Below are 15,141 nucleotides of genomic sequence, written 5' to 3' on the forward strand. Positions count from 1 at the left end.
ATCATACCACATTTCCTTATTTTTATAAAGGAAAAGATTTTAGAACAAAAAGGGAACTGTAGAAAACATTGGAGTATTGAATATTTTATCAGTGTGAATAGAAGACATGGTACAGGCATGACAGTGTTGAGGTTAAACCAGTTTGAAGTGTGCACAACTATCTCCCAATATACTTATTAAGGTTATATATCACAACAGTAAAATGTCAAACCAAATACACAGTCTCAGAATATTGTTTAATTATTTATTGTATTTCAAGCAATGAAATAAAAAAATCATAGAAGTAATTCATTCTTCATACATGTAAAATCAATTGTCCACATACTTAATATAATAAATAATGATGAGTGAAATTGTTCATACACAATACACATTCAAAACTATGATAGTTATGTTTGTTTGATTCTTACATGATATGAGCATTGAAAAATACATATTTATTGCACTTGTTTGATAAGGACATTGATGTGCCTAAATTTGTAATGCTTATCAATAGTTCAAGAATAATGAACAAAACATATTGTATCAAATTAATTTTCTATCAGGACATTTTCAGGACATTTAATTGAAAAAAAAGTCTTTAATTTCACTGATGCAGTATAAGATTAAGGATGTTTGCTCCTCCATTTTTTTTATTTTTTTGCCAGATTTTCGGAATCCTCTGGTTTTATCCATGTATTGTCATTAAAAAAAATTGCCCACTAACCCCTACTTTTCTTTTCATAATTTTATTACATAAAGTTTAAAAAGCCCTATTTCAAAATTTTATAACATTCTTGTTATTTTTTCATAGTTTTTGAACGAATAAGGTGCCAATGTTAAATATATGAATAATCTAGAGAGAATTATTTCCCGCTAAATTTTCAATGGCTTATATCTCGAAAACGAGAACACAGACCCTTCATTTTTTAAAACTTTTTCAGTTACTTTATTTATATACTATCAATTTATTATAGTCTTTTAAAAAGCTTGTTATTTTTTAATAGAGTAGCGAACATCCTTAAGTAGACCTTTAGTTCATTTTCTATGATGTAAGATGTTGCACAATTCTTTCAAAATTTAAAATCCCAGATTTGAATGCATGATTGATAGATGGCAATCATTTATTTCATTAGTTACAAATGCAATACAGTTTAAAGTATGGATCTTTCTAACTTTATTATAAATACAGAATTTTATAAAACAAAAACATATAGATGATCTGCATAAAAACAATCTTGACATTAACACTAGTCTTTAATAAAGTAACCAGTTTACTATAATAAAGTGTAACAATCCTCTTTGAATAACAGGAAGATTTTCTTATCAACTTAAAAGAATCCCTGAAAATATTAATCATAAAACCCATAACAAGTCAGACCACACTAAAAAATTTGTTCTCTGGATTTTCAAAAATTTAACATGTTGATAATCAATATTTTTGGGGATAAATAATGTTGTTGTATTGATAGATTTTAAGCACAACAGTTTGTGGTAAAAAAAACTAGTATATAATAGGAAAAATTCTACTTACGAAAATTCCACAAAAATAAAATCTTCCTTTGTAATTTACAAAGAAATTTTCCAGATGAATATAGTGTTGTGTATTGAGAACTACAATTTCAAAATTATTTTTAAATTCATTGTAAGAATTTTAGGAAAAGAAGCCTCCTGATAGTACTATTTTCTCTCGTCTATTGAAAATCCAAGGAACTGAAAAATAAATTAGTGTGGCCTATGAATAAAATATTTGATAGAGTAATATAACAAAAATAAACATTTATACCTATAAACATAATATAAATAACAACATTTTAGGAAGAATATTATTAAAAAGAATCTATAGAGCCAAAGATTGATTATCTATTTCAGTAAAAAAACAGTTCCACAAACAAATTAAAATAAACAATTATTTATTTTGCTGGGCTTTTAAAAGCAGACTGGCTCTTCCTGGTCTGGTTGAATTTTACGTCAAATTAAGACTAAATTGAATTTCTTTATACATGCCTTTTTATATTTATATTTCAATAGAGTGACTTATACTGGCAGCTTGATAACAAATGAATGGCTGATAAAAATAAACAAAAATACCGTGAAATTGACATATTTTGGACCTGCAAGTTGAAGCTGAAATATCTGATAAAACTCGGTTAATACTAAAAATCAATGGCAAAATTTTGCAGAACTATTTTAGAATGCCTAGAGTAGAAAGTATATGGTATCATGTTAAAAATTTATTAGTTACACAAACAATCTGAAGACAAATGAAACATACAATTTTATATGTCATATCTACAAAATTTTGTATAAAATAACTATTTACATAACTTTAATAACACAAACTTACAAAATTTAATAAACCTATTAATATTTTAAAAGGTGCAAAATATAATGGAGTAAGTGCTGTAAATTGTTTATCTACAATGAATCACCTACTGGAATATACAAACAGAATAAAATTCTGGCAAGTTCTATAAAGCTAAAGTGACTGGAATGAACAAGTATAAAACAACATGAACACATTGAAACAAGCTGTAAATGGTCAGAAACAGTAATACACTGTGGGGCCAGCCCCTTAAATAAAATATAAAAAGTACACAATCAAATAAGTAACATTTAACACACACACTTACAACTGGAGATAATATCACAGGAAACTTTGGGAATAATTTGTTGTAAACTATAGCAGAGGAGAAATAACAGGCAAAACACTTTTAAAAGGAAATATACAAATTAAGGCTGGTGTCGTCAATAAAATAGCTGACTAATTTTTTCAACTAACAATATTCTTTTAATGAAAGTTTTAAATTAGAGCTCGAGACTATTTTAAGTCCTATACCTGACTGAAATGTTGGCAAAGAACGAAACAGGAAACTTTTTCAATAAAAAATAGATTTAACTGTTGAATGAGTAGAGATGTGAGGTATGCAGCAGTTATTTTGTATTTCAAATAGAAATTTTCTTTTAAAGTATGAAAATGCAATCAAAACATTTGAAAAATTGAAAGGTCTTTTTCAATAAAGTCAGTTGGTTAATGGTTGTGAAATAAGTATGTTCACAAAAAATAGATGGAATGGTTTCACATTAAAATAGAATAAATAAATCATTGATAAATAATAAAATAATAATACTTGTTATTTTGTCTGTGAAAGTGTGTGATGTTCTGACAATGTGGATACATGCGAACTATAAATTCCATCTGTAATGAAAGTTTGTGGAATGTAGAAAAAGAAATATTAGGGACCAGCGCCATATCACATCTCAAATGGTACTGATGAATGTAAATGAAATGTCTGCTTTTTGTATTCATGTTGTCAAATGATTCAAGTTATCTGTTATATATAAAGAAAGTGACAGTGACGGACAGGGACACATTAATGGAGTTGGGTATTGTTAGCAGTTCATGATAAATTGATCAATTTCCATGTATATGAATGCTTTTGCAGAGAGAGGGTTAAATTTTGTTCTTTCAACAATTAAACATAGTCTTTATCACAACAATGATTTGATACTCTCAACATTTTTAATACATTATGAGAAGGAAAATAACCACATGACAGAACTTAGTTGCGTGAGCGACACAATAAAAAAGTACTACTAATCACCACAAAAGACAATTTTTTTTAAATGGGCAATGGACAATATTCTATATTGTTTAACAATAAAATATACATAATATTAACTACAATGAATTCACATTAAAGGAAGAGAAAACCATTTTATGGCAGTGAAGGGTATTAATATTTCAAAATTCTGACAAATATTTTAACACATCATTTATAACACATTAAATCTAGTAATCCAATCTAAAAACAACTCATTGTATGTGATTATAAAGATTAACTTTACTTTCTGATCATGATAAAAGATATAACACTGTAAACATACAATACATCACATCATGTTGCTTCAATTGTACATGATAAAAGATATAACACTGTAAACATACAATACATCACATCATGTTGCTTCAATTGTACAAATACTCTAAAGAATTTTACTAATGCAAAAACAGTGAAAAAAGGAAATGCACTTCATGGTTTTACTAATAGGTACTAAAATAAATTTCTAGAATGCCAAATTACCTACTTTCTTCACATCTGAATTGTGAAATAAAGTGACTATTAAAAATATCCTCATATACATGTATATATAAATTAAAAAGAAAGTTTATCAACACCAATCAGATTCATCCTCATCAGAGTCTATATTTAGAGGTATATTGCTATCACTTCTCATTTCCATTTTTTCAGCTTTCTTTTTTCTACCCTTTGGTTTGAAGCCATTAGGCACAGTCTTTAAGGGTCTAGAACCTCTGTTTGAGCTTGACGAAGGGTCATTGAAATCTCCAGCTAATATTTTAGTTCTATCACTACTATTTTTATTTATATCTGGTGATTGGCTACTTGATCTTAGATCATGTCTAATGTTTGATTTTTCACGCATCCATATTTCTTGGTCTCTATTACTTCTACCTATATTTGGCAATGTTCGTGAATGCACTGATACTGTTGGTTTGTTTAAATTATTTCTTTCTGTTGGACTATAAGGTTCTGGTTTTCCAAATTTACCTAAATGTAAATTATAATTGTATGAACCTGATGAAGGAAAGTTTCTAGGTGCGTGTGATGGTGATTGATTTAATCTGGGAAAATTAATATTTCCCGGACTTCTTGGTGGTTGTGGTATTGTTGGTGATGGCATAACACGTGGCAAGTTTTTGTCTTTGAGTTTTGGTGTTGAAAGATTTAATGTTGATGGTTTTAAAGCTGGCGGTAAAGGAACCGGTGGGAGTTTTCTCCCCTGTTTCTGTTTCTGTTTTTTAGGAGGTGTTGATACCGGGCTAGGACTTCGAGATCTATCAGTTAAATTTGCAGTTCCATAATATTCTGCCTGAGGTGTCTGTGATGGTGTTGTAGTTGAAGGAGAAGGAGAGCGTGACCTAGTTTCTAGTGAAGTTGACCTATAAAATGCGGAATCCCGTTTTCTCAGTGGTTGTGGACTAGGTAGTGGAGATCCTATTACATTCCCTTGTGGCTGTAATGGTGGTCTTCTCAAACTCCTAGATTTCCTTTGTTGTGGAGAATTGGGTAGACTTAAACTTTCATCTGCTTTGAAACCTGTCAAAATGGTATAGAATATTATTAATGAAATTGATTAAAACATAAATCATACAAAGTTAATACATGTACAATTATTGAATATTCAGAAACTAATGTCATGTTTTACTAGGATTGAATTAAATTTCATGTTTTACTAGGATTGAATTAAATTTCATGTTTTACTAGGATTGAATTAAATTGCATGTTTTACTAGGATTGAATTAAATTGCATGTTTTATTGGGATTGAATTAAATTTCATGTTTTGCAATATTCAATATAAACCTCATAAAAATTCCTTGGACTTTACAGAAATTAAGTAAAATAAACTGTTGACACAGAGATATGTCTGTTTTTGTTGTTGTTATTTTGATAGTATAATGTAAATGCTGAAATTAATATGGCAATACATTCAAAGTAAATGATCTAATCACACAAACTAATACAATGTTGGTGCTACTGCTACAAACACTGTAAACAGGAAGCATACGTCTCATTTTATTGACTAAGGTAACAAAAGTTTGCAATGAGTTGCAACAATCAATCAATCAATCAATATAGACTAAACTTGAGTTATATGAATGAGTTACACCCAAAGTTGATCAGGCAAATAATGTATTCTTACAGTCAGGTTATAACATTGTGACATTGGAAATGTACAGGCAAATGCAGGAAAGTCATCTATATGCACCCCAACCTAGCACTATGAGTTCTGTACTATAAAGTGTGTATCTTACTCAACTATTTATTACTTAAAATCCAAAGGGAACATTCATCTTCATCAAATATAAATACAACTATGGTATTAAATACAGCATGATGCAGTATATACATTGTATTATTATTTATAGTTTTTGTATGTATGTCAATTGAACTGATTCTAATTTGTGTACAGTGTTGTCAACAGAGGATTTTTTCTAAATCATATAAAGCAACCATTGAAAAGAAACAAAATGCACATGATATTTTTAGATAGGAATTGACAAAATGAAAAACCAACCCTTTTTAGAACTGTACCATGCAGTTACAAAATATAGAATAAAAAGCCATGCATAAGTAAACCATTGATACCTGCTTAGCTATGTCTCTTGTGACCTCAAATTAGAAGTAACCTTGGATTTGCTATATAATCAATTCTCCATTTTTTAAATCCCATTGGAGGCAATGAGATATATACTTAATAATTTCTTAACTAACATTTAAAAAGCTGCATCTAATAAACTGAAATCTTCATGTAAATAACTTTGATGTGTTGATTTATTTCTACTACATATTGCAATGAAGGTACAATTTTTTTAAAGACGGTGAATATTTGCGATTTGTTACAATGATCATTGAATAGAAGATTCTGGTTAGTTTTTGTCTGACCAATCATAAACATATACAATTACCATAATGTTTTCGCCGATCCATTTCAGCTATAGAATGAGCCTGATCAACTAAATTAGAAACTGCCGAAGCAAATCCAAATTCATTACGACGTGGTGATGGTGACCTTCTCTGTAACATTGGAGAATTTGTAGGTGATCCAAATGGACTGTGATAAGGCATCATTGGGTGGATAGGAGATCTTTGTGAGACAGGTGTCGTAGGAACTGAAGGACTTTTACTACCAGGCCTGCTGGGAGCTGTGGGCCCTTGACCAGATGCATGTTCAGGTTTCAGACCACTTGAGAAGTCCTGCCGATCCATAGACTAGAAAGACAAATATATTCTAATGAATTAAAAATGAACTCTTTCTGAGATCATTACAGAGGATACTCTCTATCCTGATGGTAAACAGCCTGATAAAATAATCAAATATATATAATCTAACCATATACCTTCTTTAAGTAAAAATCAAATATATATAATCTAACCATATACGTTCTATAAATAAATTAAAAAAAATAAATCCATAATATTAGTTATAATTCAAATGTATTTAAGTGATTCACAAAACTTCAAAGATACAAAATTCTGAACCATTTATCATAATACATTGTATTAGTTTAAACATTTATCAATCATAATATATTGTATTAGTTTAAACTGTATTATACATACATATTCACATGTATAAATCAAATTACAAAAAAAAAATCATCTTTGCTTTTTCTATTCTTTATAACAATATCCTTTATGGTACCAACACCAGATAAAGCATGTAAATCTCCCGAACAGTAGGTAGAGGAAGATAAGCATTGTCCCTGCACCAAAGCTACAAGTCTTACAAAAGGTTTACTTTTTCTTTAGGAGGGGAGTATATTATAAAACAAAATTGTGTAACAGAAGTCTTAAAAATTCAAAAAAAGTCTAGCTTTATGCTGGAAATTAACATCCATTTTTACTTTTTGTGTAAAATTTACATAAATCAGTTTAGTGTATAACTTGAGGGTACCCAAAATGCATCTATTTTGACATTTTTTTCACCTTCATTTATCTAATGAACCAGACAAAAGTTTCTATTCTGTTTATTTTTTGTAGATGTATCCTTATTTACTATATAGTTCCACAAATTTGATTTTGAATCCATATTGATTCATAGAAAAATGGGTTTGAACAAACCTCTAAAAATCTACGATTTTGTAATGAGGAGTGTCAAGGAATAGAAGTTCCTTCATAATATAACTTCCAAAAGGAAAAAATATTCTGGAATATTATTTCCACAGGAAGAAATATTACAGTATAAGTTCCTAACGGAATAAATGGTATAGAATATTTGTTCCAACAGGTACAGGTATTATGACATTGTTTATAACAAAGTTTCCAGTGGAACTTCTGTTAGGCGGAACAAATATACGTGGACAGGTGTACCCAAATAGCATCCATGTTGAAGTTCACATCCTCAAAAATCAACTATTGTTTTGTTTTAATTCTTCAAATAATAAGATAAATTTGACAAATTGCCGATGCTTACTTTTCATTTTTATTTTAAATATAAAAAAGAAGATGTGGTATGATTGCCAATGAGACAACTATCCACAAAAGACCAAAATGACACAGACATTAATAACTATAGGTCACCGTACGGCCTTCAACAATGAGCAAAGCCCATACCGCATAGTGAGCTATAAAAGGCCCCGATAAGACAATGTAAAACAATTCAAATGAGAAAACTAACGGCCTTATTTATGTAAAAAAATGAACGAAAAACAAATATGTAACACATAAACAAACGTTCACCAAGTAATCAACTTACTACTAATGTCATTAGATTTATCAAAATTTAATCAATCTAAGTTTACAATACAAGCAATTCACACAAGAAGGTTCTAATGGATCTAATAAGTTTTAATGGTTTTACTGTGCCTATCCGATCACCTTTGGGGTATTATAATACCTACAGTGTTACCTGGATAAAAAATTGTCAACACAATTTGTCCATTTAAACTGTACAATAGGTTTTGTGAGAGGTTATCAATAGGTGGTCATTTAACTACACAGTAAAAAAAAAATCACTAAAAGGTAAAATTTAAATGACTGATAGCTAGCTTGCTTTCCTCATGTATCATGACCAATGTCCTGAATAGACTATTCTAACATGACGTCCTTCAAACGCTTTGAGTACACACCCGTGGTAAAATATGAATATATTGCCAGTGCTGTTCCGATTGTACTCCCACGTCATATGCTTTTTTATGAACGAGATACCCGACGTCATAGAACAATGACGTTAGAATGTAAGCATTTTACGGGAAAATACACGCTTGTGAATCCGAAAATCATCACAAGGAAACATACACAAATGATGCTAAAATGTGGCAAAAGCCCTTTATTGTACATCATATAAGACATATAAATAAATTATCATTCAAATTCATCCAAAACTGTCTAAATACATTATTTTAAATAGTTTAAGCATGTCACTAATGCAGTTTGCTCCGTTCTTTTATGCTAGTTTATTAGTGCGTTTATTTATGGGAACGGCAAATATTTGCCTACACCTAGAGCGCTTCGATCCAAAAGAATTGCCGTATGTGTCCTATCAGAATCGAAATAATTCATGGGGGCTTGAATATATCTAGATTTTACCACGGGTTGTCCCTTTATGCCGATATTTTACCCCTCGCTATCGCTCAGGGGTAAAATATTTGTCATAAAGGGCCAACCCGTGGTAAAATCACGATATATTCAAGCCCCCATGAATTATTTCTTAATTCTATTTAGATATGGGACATTTTAAGCCATTTCTCTTTGTGTCTCTAAACAGTGAAGATGGAAATTTCAATCAGTGAATTTAGTTTAAAAAAAAAAAGATATATGTTTGCTTCATGGTGTTTTAATGTGGGATATATTTTAAGTTTCTGATTTCTGATATGGAATTAAAGTGTTTGTGAAATGGATATGTTTGGATAGCCCTTCTAATTGTGAATAATTCTACAAAATGAATTATGTGTGACTTGGTGTTTTCTAATGGGATATATTTTCATGTTATATTACGATTCCTGAAATGGAATAGTAGTGATGCTAAATTTCATTTAATATTCAGGATCTACTTCAATTGGAATTACTGTTAAAAATTTATTTCCAATATACATTGTATCAAAAAAAGTACAAATGGTTTAGTGAATAGAAATATTAGTGCTTAATTTATTCTTCATTATGAAAGTCGGATTTACAAGCAATGATTTATTTGTGATTGTTAGCAAAAAAAATAATTTTACAATAAATATCTTTATTAGAAAGAACAAATTGTGTATTAAATGTAAAATGTCCTATACCTAAATAGAATAGTCCGTTCTTCAGGACATTGGACATGAGGAAAGCAAGCTAGCTACCAGTCATTTAAATTAGCTCTGTCAAAAACAACCAGGTAAATCTACAGGTAGTTAAATGACCACCTGTTGATAACAGCTCTTACAATACCTATTGTACAATTTAAATGGACAAATTGTATTGACAATTTTTTAAACTGGCCAGGCAATAGGTAATTCACTACCACAAAGGTTATTGGATAAACACAGTAACAAGTTTCAGGGATATGATCTAGTACAGCTTTAATTTGTCAATTTGATGACAGTTTCAAGTAAAACTATGGAAAAAGTCTATAAACCCAAAAAATAAATAAAAGAGAACAAAAAATCCATTTTACCAGCTTTGCCAAATTCCATCACCAAACTTTGGTTACCTTCCTATGTCTGAAGTAGGGTCCATGAAAATGGACTCTCTTACGACTAACCGGTGATGACACAGAGGATATGACGTCATCACTCTCGTCCTCCAATGAAAAAGAGGAATTTATGTAACAACCAAGTTCTGGGTTGTGAACCTAAAATTTATTTCATTTAGTCATGACACACCTTTATTCTGCAGAAGAGAAGAAATAACTAATGCAAAATAAAGTAACGTATTCAAAACTTCAAAGTAAAAATATCTACATATATATATATATTTATATTCAGTCTAGATTAAAAGGCTTAAATCTGTATACCTGGAATAAGATCCAATAACAATTTGTCTCTGGTGCACACAGTTAGCATGTGAAGCAAAATTTACATTTTCCCATGTTTGAATTTGACTGTTACAATTCAATTTACATGAAATCATCTTACTTTGAGTGTATTTTCTGCTGTCAATAAAGACTACACTTCTATCACACTACAATTCATATCCTGATTTCCAATATCTGGCAGTTATAATTATCTACTGTAAATTCAGAAATTATTGCAAATTCTGAAAAATGAACTAAAACGCAAGATTATTTATTACGATTTTAAGAAAATCTGCTACAGTCACGACATTCAGACATAAAAATACTGAATTAGTTGCATTATTCGCATTTATAAAAACCTTGCAATAATTTCTGAATATACATTAGCTTATAACATGACTAAGTGTGACTCCTGTGATATATAACACTTACATGTAAACTACTGACATCTGACTGTTGATGATGCTGGGCTTCTTTCTTTCTTTTACTACTGCCTCTTCTAAGAAAACTAGAAAATGATCTCTGCCAATGATGTTTATCTATACTGTTAACAAAAAAAAAATCGAACATCTAACAAATAACGTTCATTTTTAATGGAAAAAGAAGCTTTGAGATGTTGACTACGAATAATTTTAACTAATTTATATTTTATAGCCACAAAAATTATAGTTGTAAAATATTTCTCATGTTATTATGTGCCAACTCTATATAAAATTTACATACTTGCTTATTACTGTGGCTTTTTTAAGGCTATGCATGAAAAGATTTTGCCAACAACCCCTTAACTTCTCAATATATGTTAGAACAATTCTTGTTATTTCTTAAACATATTTCTTAGATTACCTTCCCCTTTTTCAAATTCTTTTTTACAGGAAAAATAATTTTTCCATCCAGAATTCAACACTTTTTTTTGTGTGTCAGTCAGATTTTTTCATTCCACAGCATTTTCAAAATAACAGAATTTTATTGATATTTCTGTTTTTTTGTCATGTCTGCCATGTTGGTTGGAAGGTCATATATCAAACAATGATTGTGTCTAACTTTGGTCTCAAACTGAGCCAGTAGTTTCAGAGAAGAAGATATTCGTAAAAGTGAAAGGATGAAGGTCCATAACCAGGGAGAACTTTAAGTGATGAGAATAGTTCATGTGACACTTCGAATGAGGTCAGTTAAGGTCAGATCAACCCTGTCAAACTGAAAAATGCACCTTGCACCTTTAAGCGCTTGTTTGAAGGTAATTGTTTGACAGAATAACGTTACTATAGAAAGTTAAACATATGCTGTTTATTAAGTGCGATATATACAGGTAACCAAATCAATATTATATCAGCTGAATTGATAATGAAGAGAATAAAGATAACTGTAAAGGTAGGCAAGGAATAAATACTGACCTATGACCATCAATATCATCTTCAGAAGAATGGTCTGATGCATGATCTAAACTTTGATTGGATCTACCAGAAACTGTCAGTTTACCCATAAATCTTTGCAATAAAGATGGTGGTCTCTGCAAAAAGTAAAAGATTTACCATGAAGAAATGCTATTATCTAAAAAAAAATTATATGATGCATCCCACAAAATAATTATGATATAAGAGATGACATATAAGTTTATGAGATTATTGGATTTGACCAGTTGTATTTAGTTACTTTTCCGATGGACACATTTTGATGAATCGGTTAAAAAATTATATAACCACAAAGCTGTATGCAGTATTAATGATAAGTGATCATCATAAGTCCCTTGAATTTGAAAGTCAAAGATATAGGAATCTATCAATTGTAAATTTTAGATGGTTGTGACAATAGTCTTGTCAGCAATCAATATCTACTAAATAAAGAAGATTTGGGGATTTTATCAGTAAAACACATACAGCTTTAACAATAAACAGCCTTATCATACAGATACATTACAACAAGATAATGTATTCAGTTATCTTTCTGGATACAGCTATATGTGTATATGTAACTTAGTTCTATTCGTTATTGAGTTGATGGTATTTAAGATAGGTTAGGTTTATTATGTTCATAGGTCATAAAATTAACAAAATTTAATCAATTTTTTAAGGTTAAAAAATGTTTTTTTTTACACATTCACTAAATATAACTTGAACAATGGAATTTTAGAATTTAAAACCAGGTACATGTTTTCAAATACATATATATATATATATATAAAACAAACAAACAAACTTTAGAAAACGGAGTAATGACAACCGACCTTCAAACCAAAAAAACTGATAAACACCAATTTCTCTCTCCGAAGAGTTGTCACCCGAAACCTTGCTCCCAGAGCATTCTGTACAGCCAAAACATCAGTTTAAAACGGATTTGTTCATCGGAATCAAAATTAAACCATCATTTGGGGCAACTCAGACAGCAACTTAAATCGAGAGGTTATAAGAACAAAAATATTTCAGAAGCTTTCGGTATAGCAAAAGAAAAAGACTGAACATACCTCCTTGAATACAAAGAAAAGATGGCCCAGACAAATAAAATCCTGTTTGTTGTTAGCTTTCATCCTGACCTGACAAATCTTTCATCCATTGTCCACAAACACTGGTGTCTTATTGAAAATGATCCTTCCTTAAAAGAGATTTTTCCCCGTTATGGCTTACGGATGACCCAAAAACCTCAAAGATTTTCTAGTAACATCCAAAGTATCTAAACAGGAGATATCAACAATCGGAGGTTATAAACCATGCGGAAGGGGCAATTGTAAGTGCTGCAAAGTCGCCAATCCGAAACCCAATTCGAAAGCACAGTCACAAAGAAAAAATACAACATATTTATAACATCAAATTGCAAAACGCAAAATTGCATTTATGTTCTAACATGTGGAACTTGCAAATTACAATATGTTGGTGAAACAGAAACACCATTTGACATCAGACTAAATAACCATCGGTCATTTTATACAAAAGAAAGAAACTGACAAGACATCTTTTAAGTGTAGGACATGACTTTGAAAACGTTGCATTTCAAATCATTGAGAAAAATCAAAATTGGGATACACAAGGAAGACAAAAGAGAGAGAGATTTTGGATGCACCAGTTAAAAACTCTTGAACCTGATGGACTCAATGAGAGAGATGAAAAAAGATTTAAAAACAAGTCAAAACCATAATCTTGAAATCACACAAATTAATTTATAGAAATTCATACAATTAATCAAACATCAATAAATGTGTTAAACTCTATTCCAACTTTATGTAGTTGTAGCTACAAACATATTTTCTGCAACATCAATAAATATGTTACAATTTTCCTCAAATCTTGTATAGATTAAGCTACAAAAATATTTTTTTGTCATGCATCCGATTTCACCTCGAGAGATGCACACGCCTGATAAAGCTAATTTGTTTAGTGAAATATTGTGTATATCTATTTTAATAGAACTTTTTAATGTATTAATTAGCATGTTTAAGTTATATTCTTAGACATTTATATAATTTAAATTCAGTAACTGTATCAGTTTATTTTCACAAACTGATCCACACTTAAATAGATTGAATGTTGATTGTTGCTATTTTTAGACATATATATAGTATATATATGTCTAAAAATATATGAAGATGTTAATTCAGGTTTTCTTTATAAATATTGTATAGAATTACCTTTTCTGGAGGTTCTGTAGTCCTTGTTTTTGACCTTTTGTGACCCTTTGTTAGTATTGTTATTGTTATTATTTTAAGCAAATAGCTGACACTAGATTAATGTATTCATGTATCCCAAGCACCACTGTTAATTTTTAGTTTTGTGTTATCAAGAATGCTTTATGTTTTTACCAAAATACATAAAGCCAAGATTAAGTGAGAGAATTTGGACTAATATGTTATACTAAATTAATACAATGAAATTTCACCATCCATTATTACTCCTTAGAAAGATACCCAAAGCCATAATTTAGTGAGAGTTTTGACTGATATGAAATTAATATTACATACTTTATTGGTCCTATATACTCCTTAGAAATATTTATTTTAGCCTGTAGTGTATTGTGTTACTCATATCAGTAGAAATAAACATTTAAAGTGTTAAATTCTGTTTCCATGATAGTTTAAAGAAAAACTCTAAGAATTATGATATGAAAAGATTTAGTATAAACAAATGCAACAACCTAATGAGTAAGTAGTTCTATCAAATATTTAAATAACTGGTCAGAACAGCTTAAAAAACACCATGTATGAAAAAGTGTGTAATTTTTACTGGAAACCATACATCTTACCATGGAGTTGTAGCCTTTATATACAAGCATCAATGTCAATCTGAATTTATAGTTACTGAGAGTGATTGTATTCTATCAAGATATTTAAACTTGGTGTTGTTAACTACATATACAAGTTCAAAGCGGTGATTTTCACATACCCAGTCTAGAAAGACCACAGTATTAGTTAAATGTTTAGCATTTAAAAAATATATAAATAGTACAAAAATCAGAATTGCAACAAGAGCAGTAATTGTGCAAAGTTATGCACATGCTAATTACACATAAGCAAGATATAAAGAGTCAAAGTCAAAAGTGCCATATGTAAAAAGCATGCATATTAAGTACATGAAGATAATTGTTATATGTCTATGAAGTGCACAAGGAATTAACCTTGATCTTATGTAATATTTTCAATCATGAATGAATTTGGCCAAGTAACC

At 29.8% G+C, this 15,141-nt stretch overlaps 1 protein-coding gene across 18 annotated transcripts in view; it reads right to left on the reverse strand.

Moving 5' to 3' along the window:
- Window positions 1–217: 217 nt before the first annotated feature.
- LOC143064717 (voltage-dependent calcium channel type A subunit alpha-1-like) overlaps window positions 218–15,141 on the reverse strand; it is a 206,669-nt gene continuing 191,745 nt past the window's right edge. For 16 of the 18 annotated variants that reach the window (XM_076237765.1, XM_076237760.1, XM_076237753.1 and 13 more), the window contains 5 exons: window positions 11,884–11,999; window positions 10,925–11,036; window positions 10,190–10,330; window positions 6,471–6,774; window positions 218–5,099 (listed from right to left, as the gene is read on the reverse strand). In XM_076237765.1, the coding sequence (XP_076093880.1) occupies window positions 4,153–5,099; window positions 6,471–6,774; window positions 10,190–10,330; window positions 10,925–11,036; window positions 11,884–11,999 (1,620 nt within the window). In that variant the 3' untranslated portion in view covers window positions 218–4,152. The remainder of the gene's footprint in view (window positions 5,100–6,470; window positions 6,775–10,189; window positions 10,331–10,924; window positions 11,037–11,883; window positions 12,000–15,141) is intronic. The other 2 variants (XM_076237758.1, XM_076237764.1) reach the window with 2 other exon arrangements.

This window comes from Mytilus galloprovincialis, chromosome 2 (genome assembly GCF_965363235.1).
Source record: "Mytilus galloprovincialis chromosome 2, xbMytGall1.hap1.1, whole genome shotgun sequence".
NCBI lineage: Eukaryota > Metazoa > Mollusca > Bivalvia > Mytilida > Mytilidae > Mytilus > Mytilus galloprovincialis.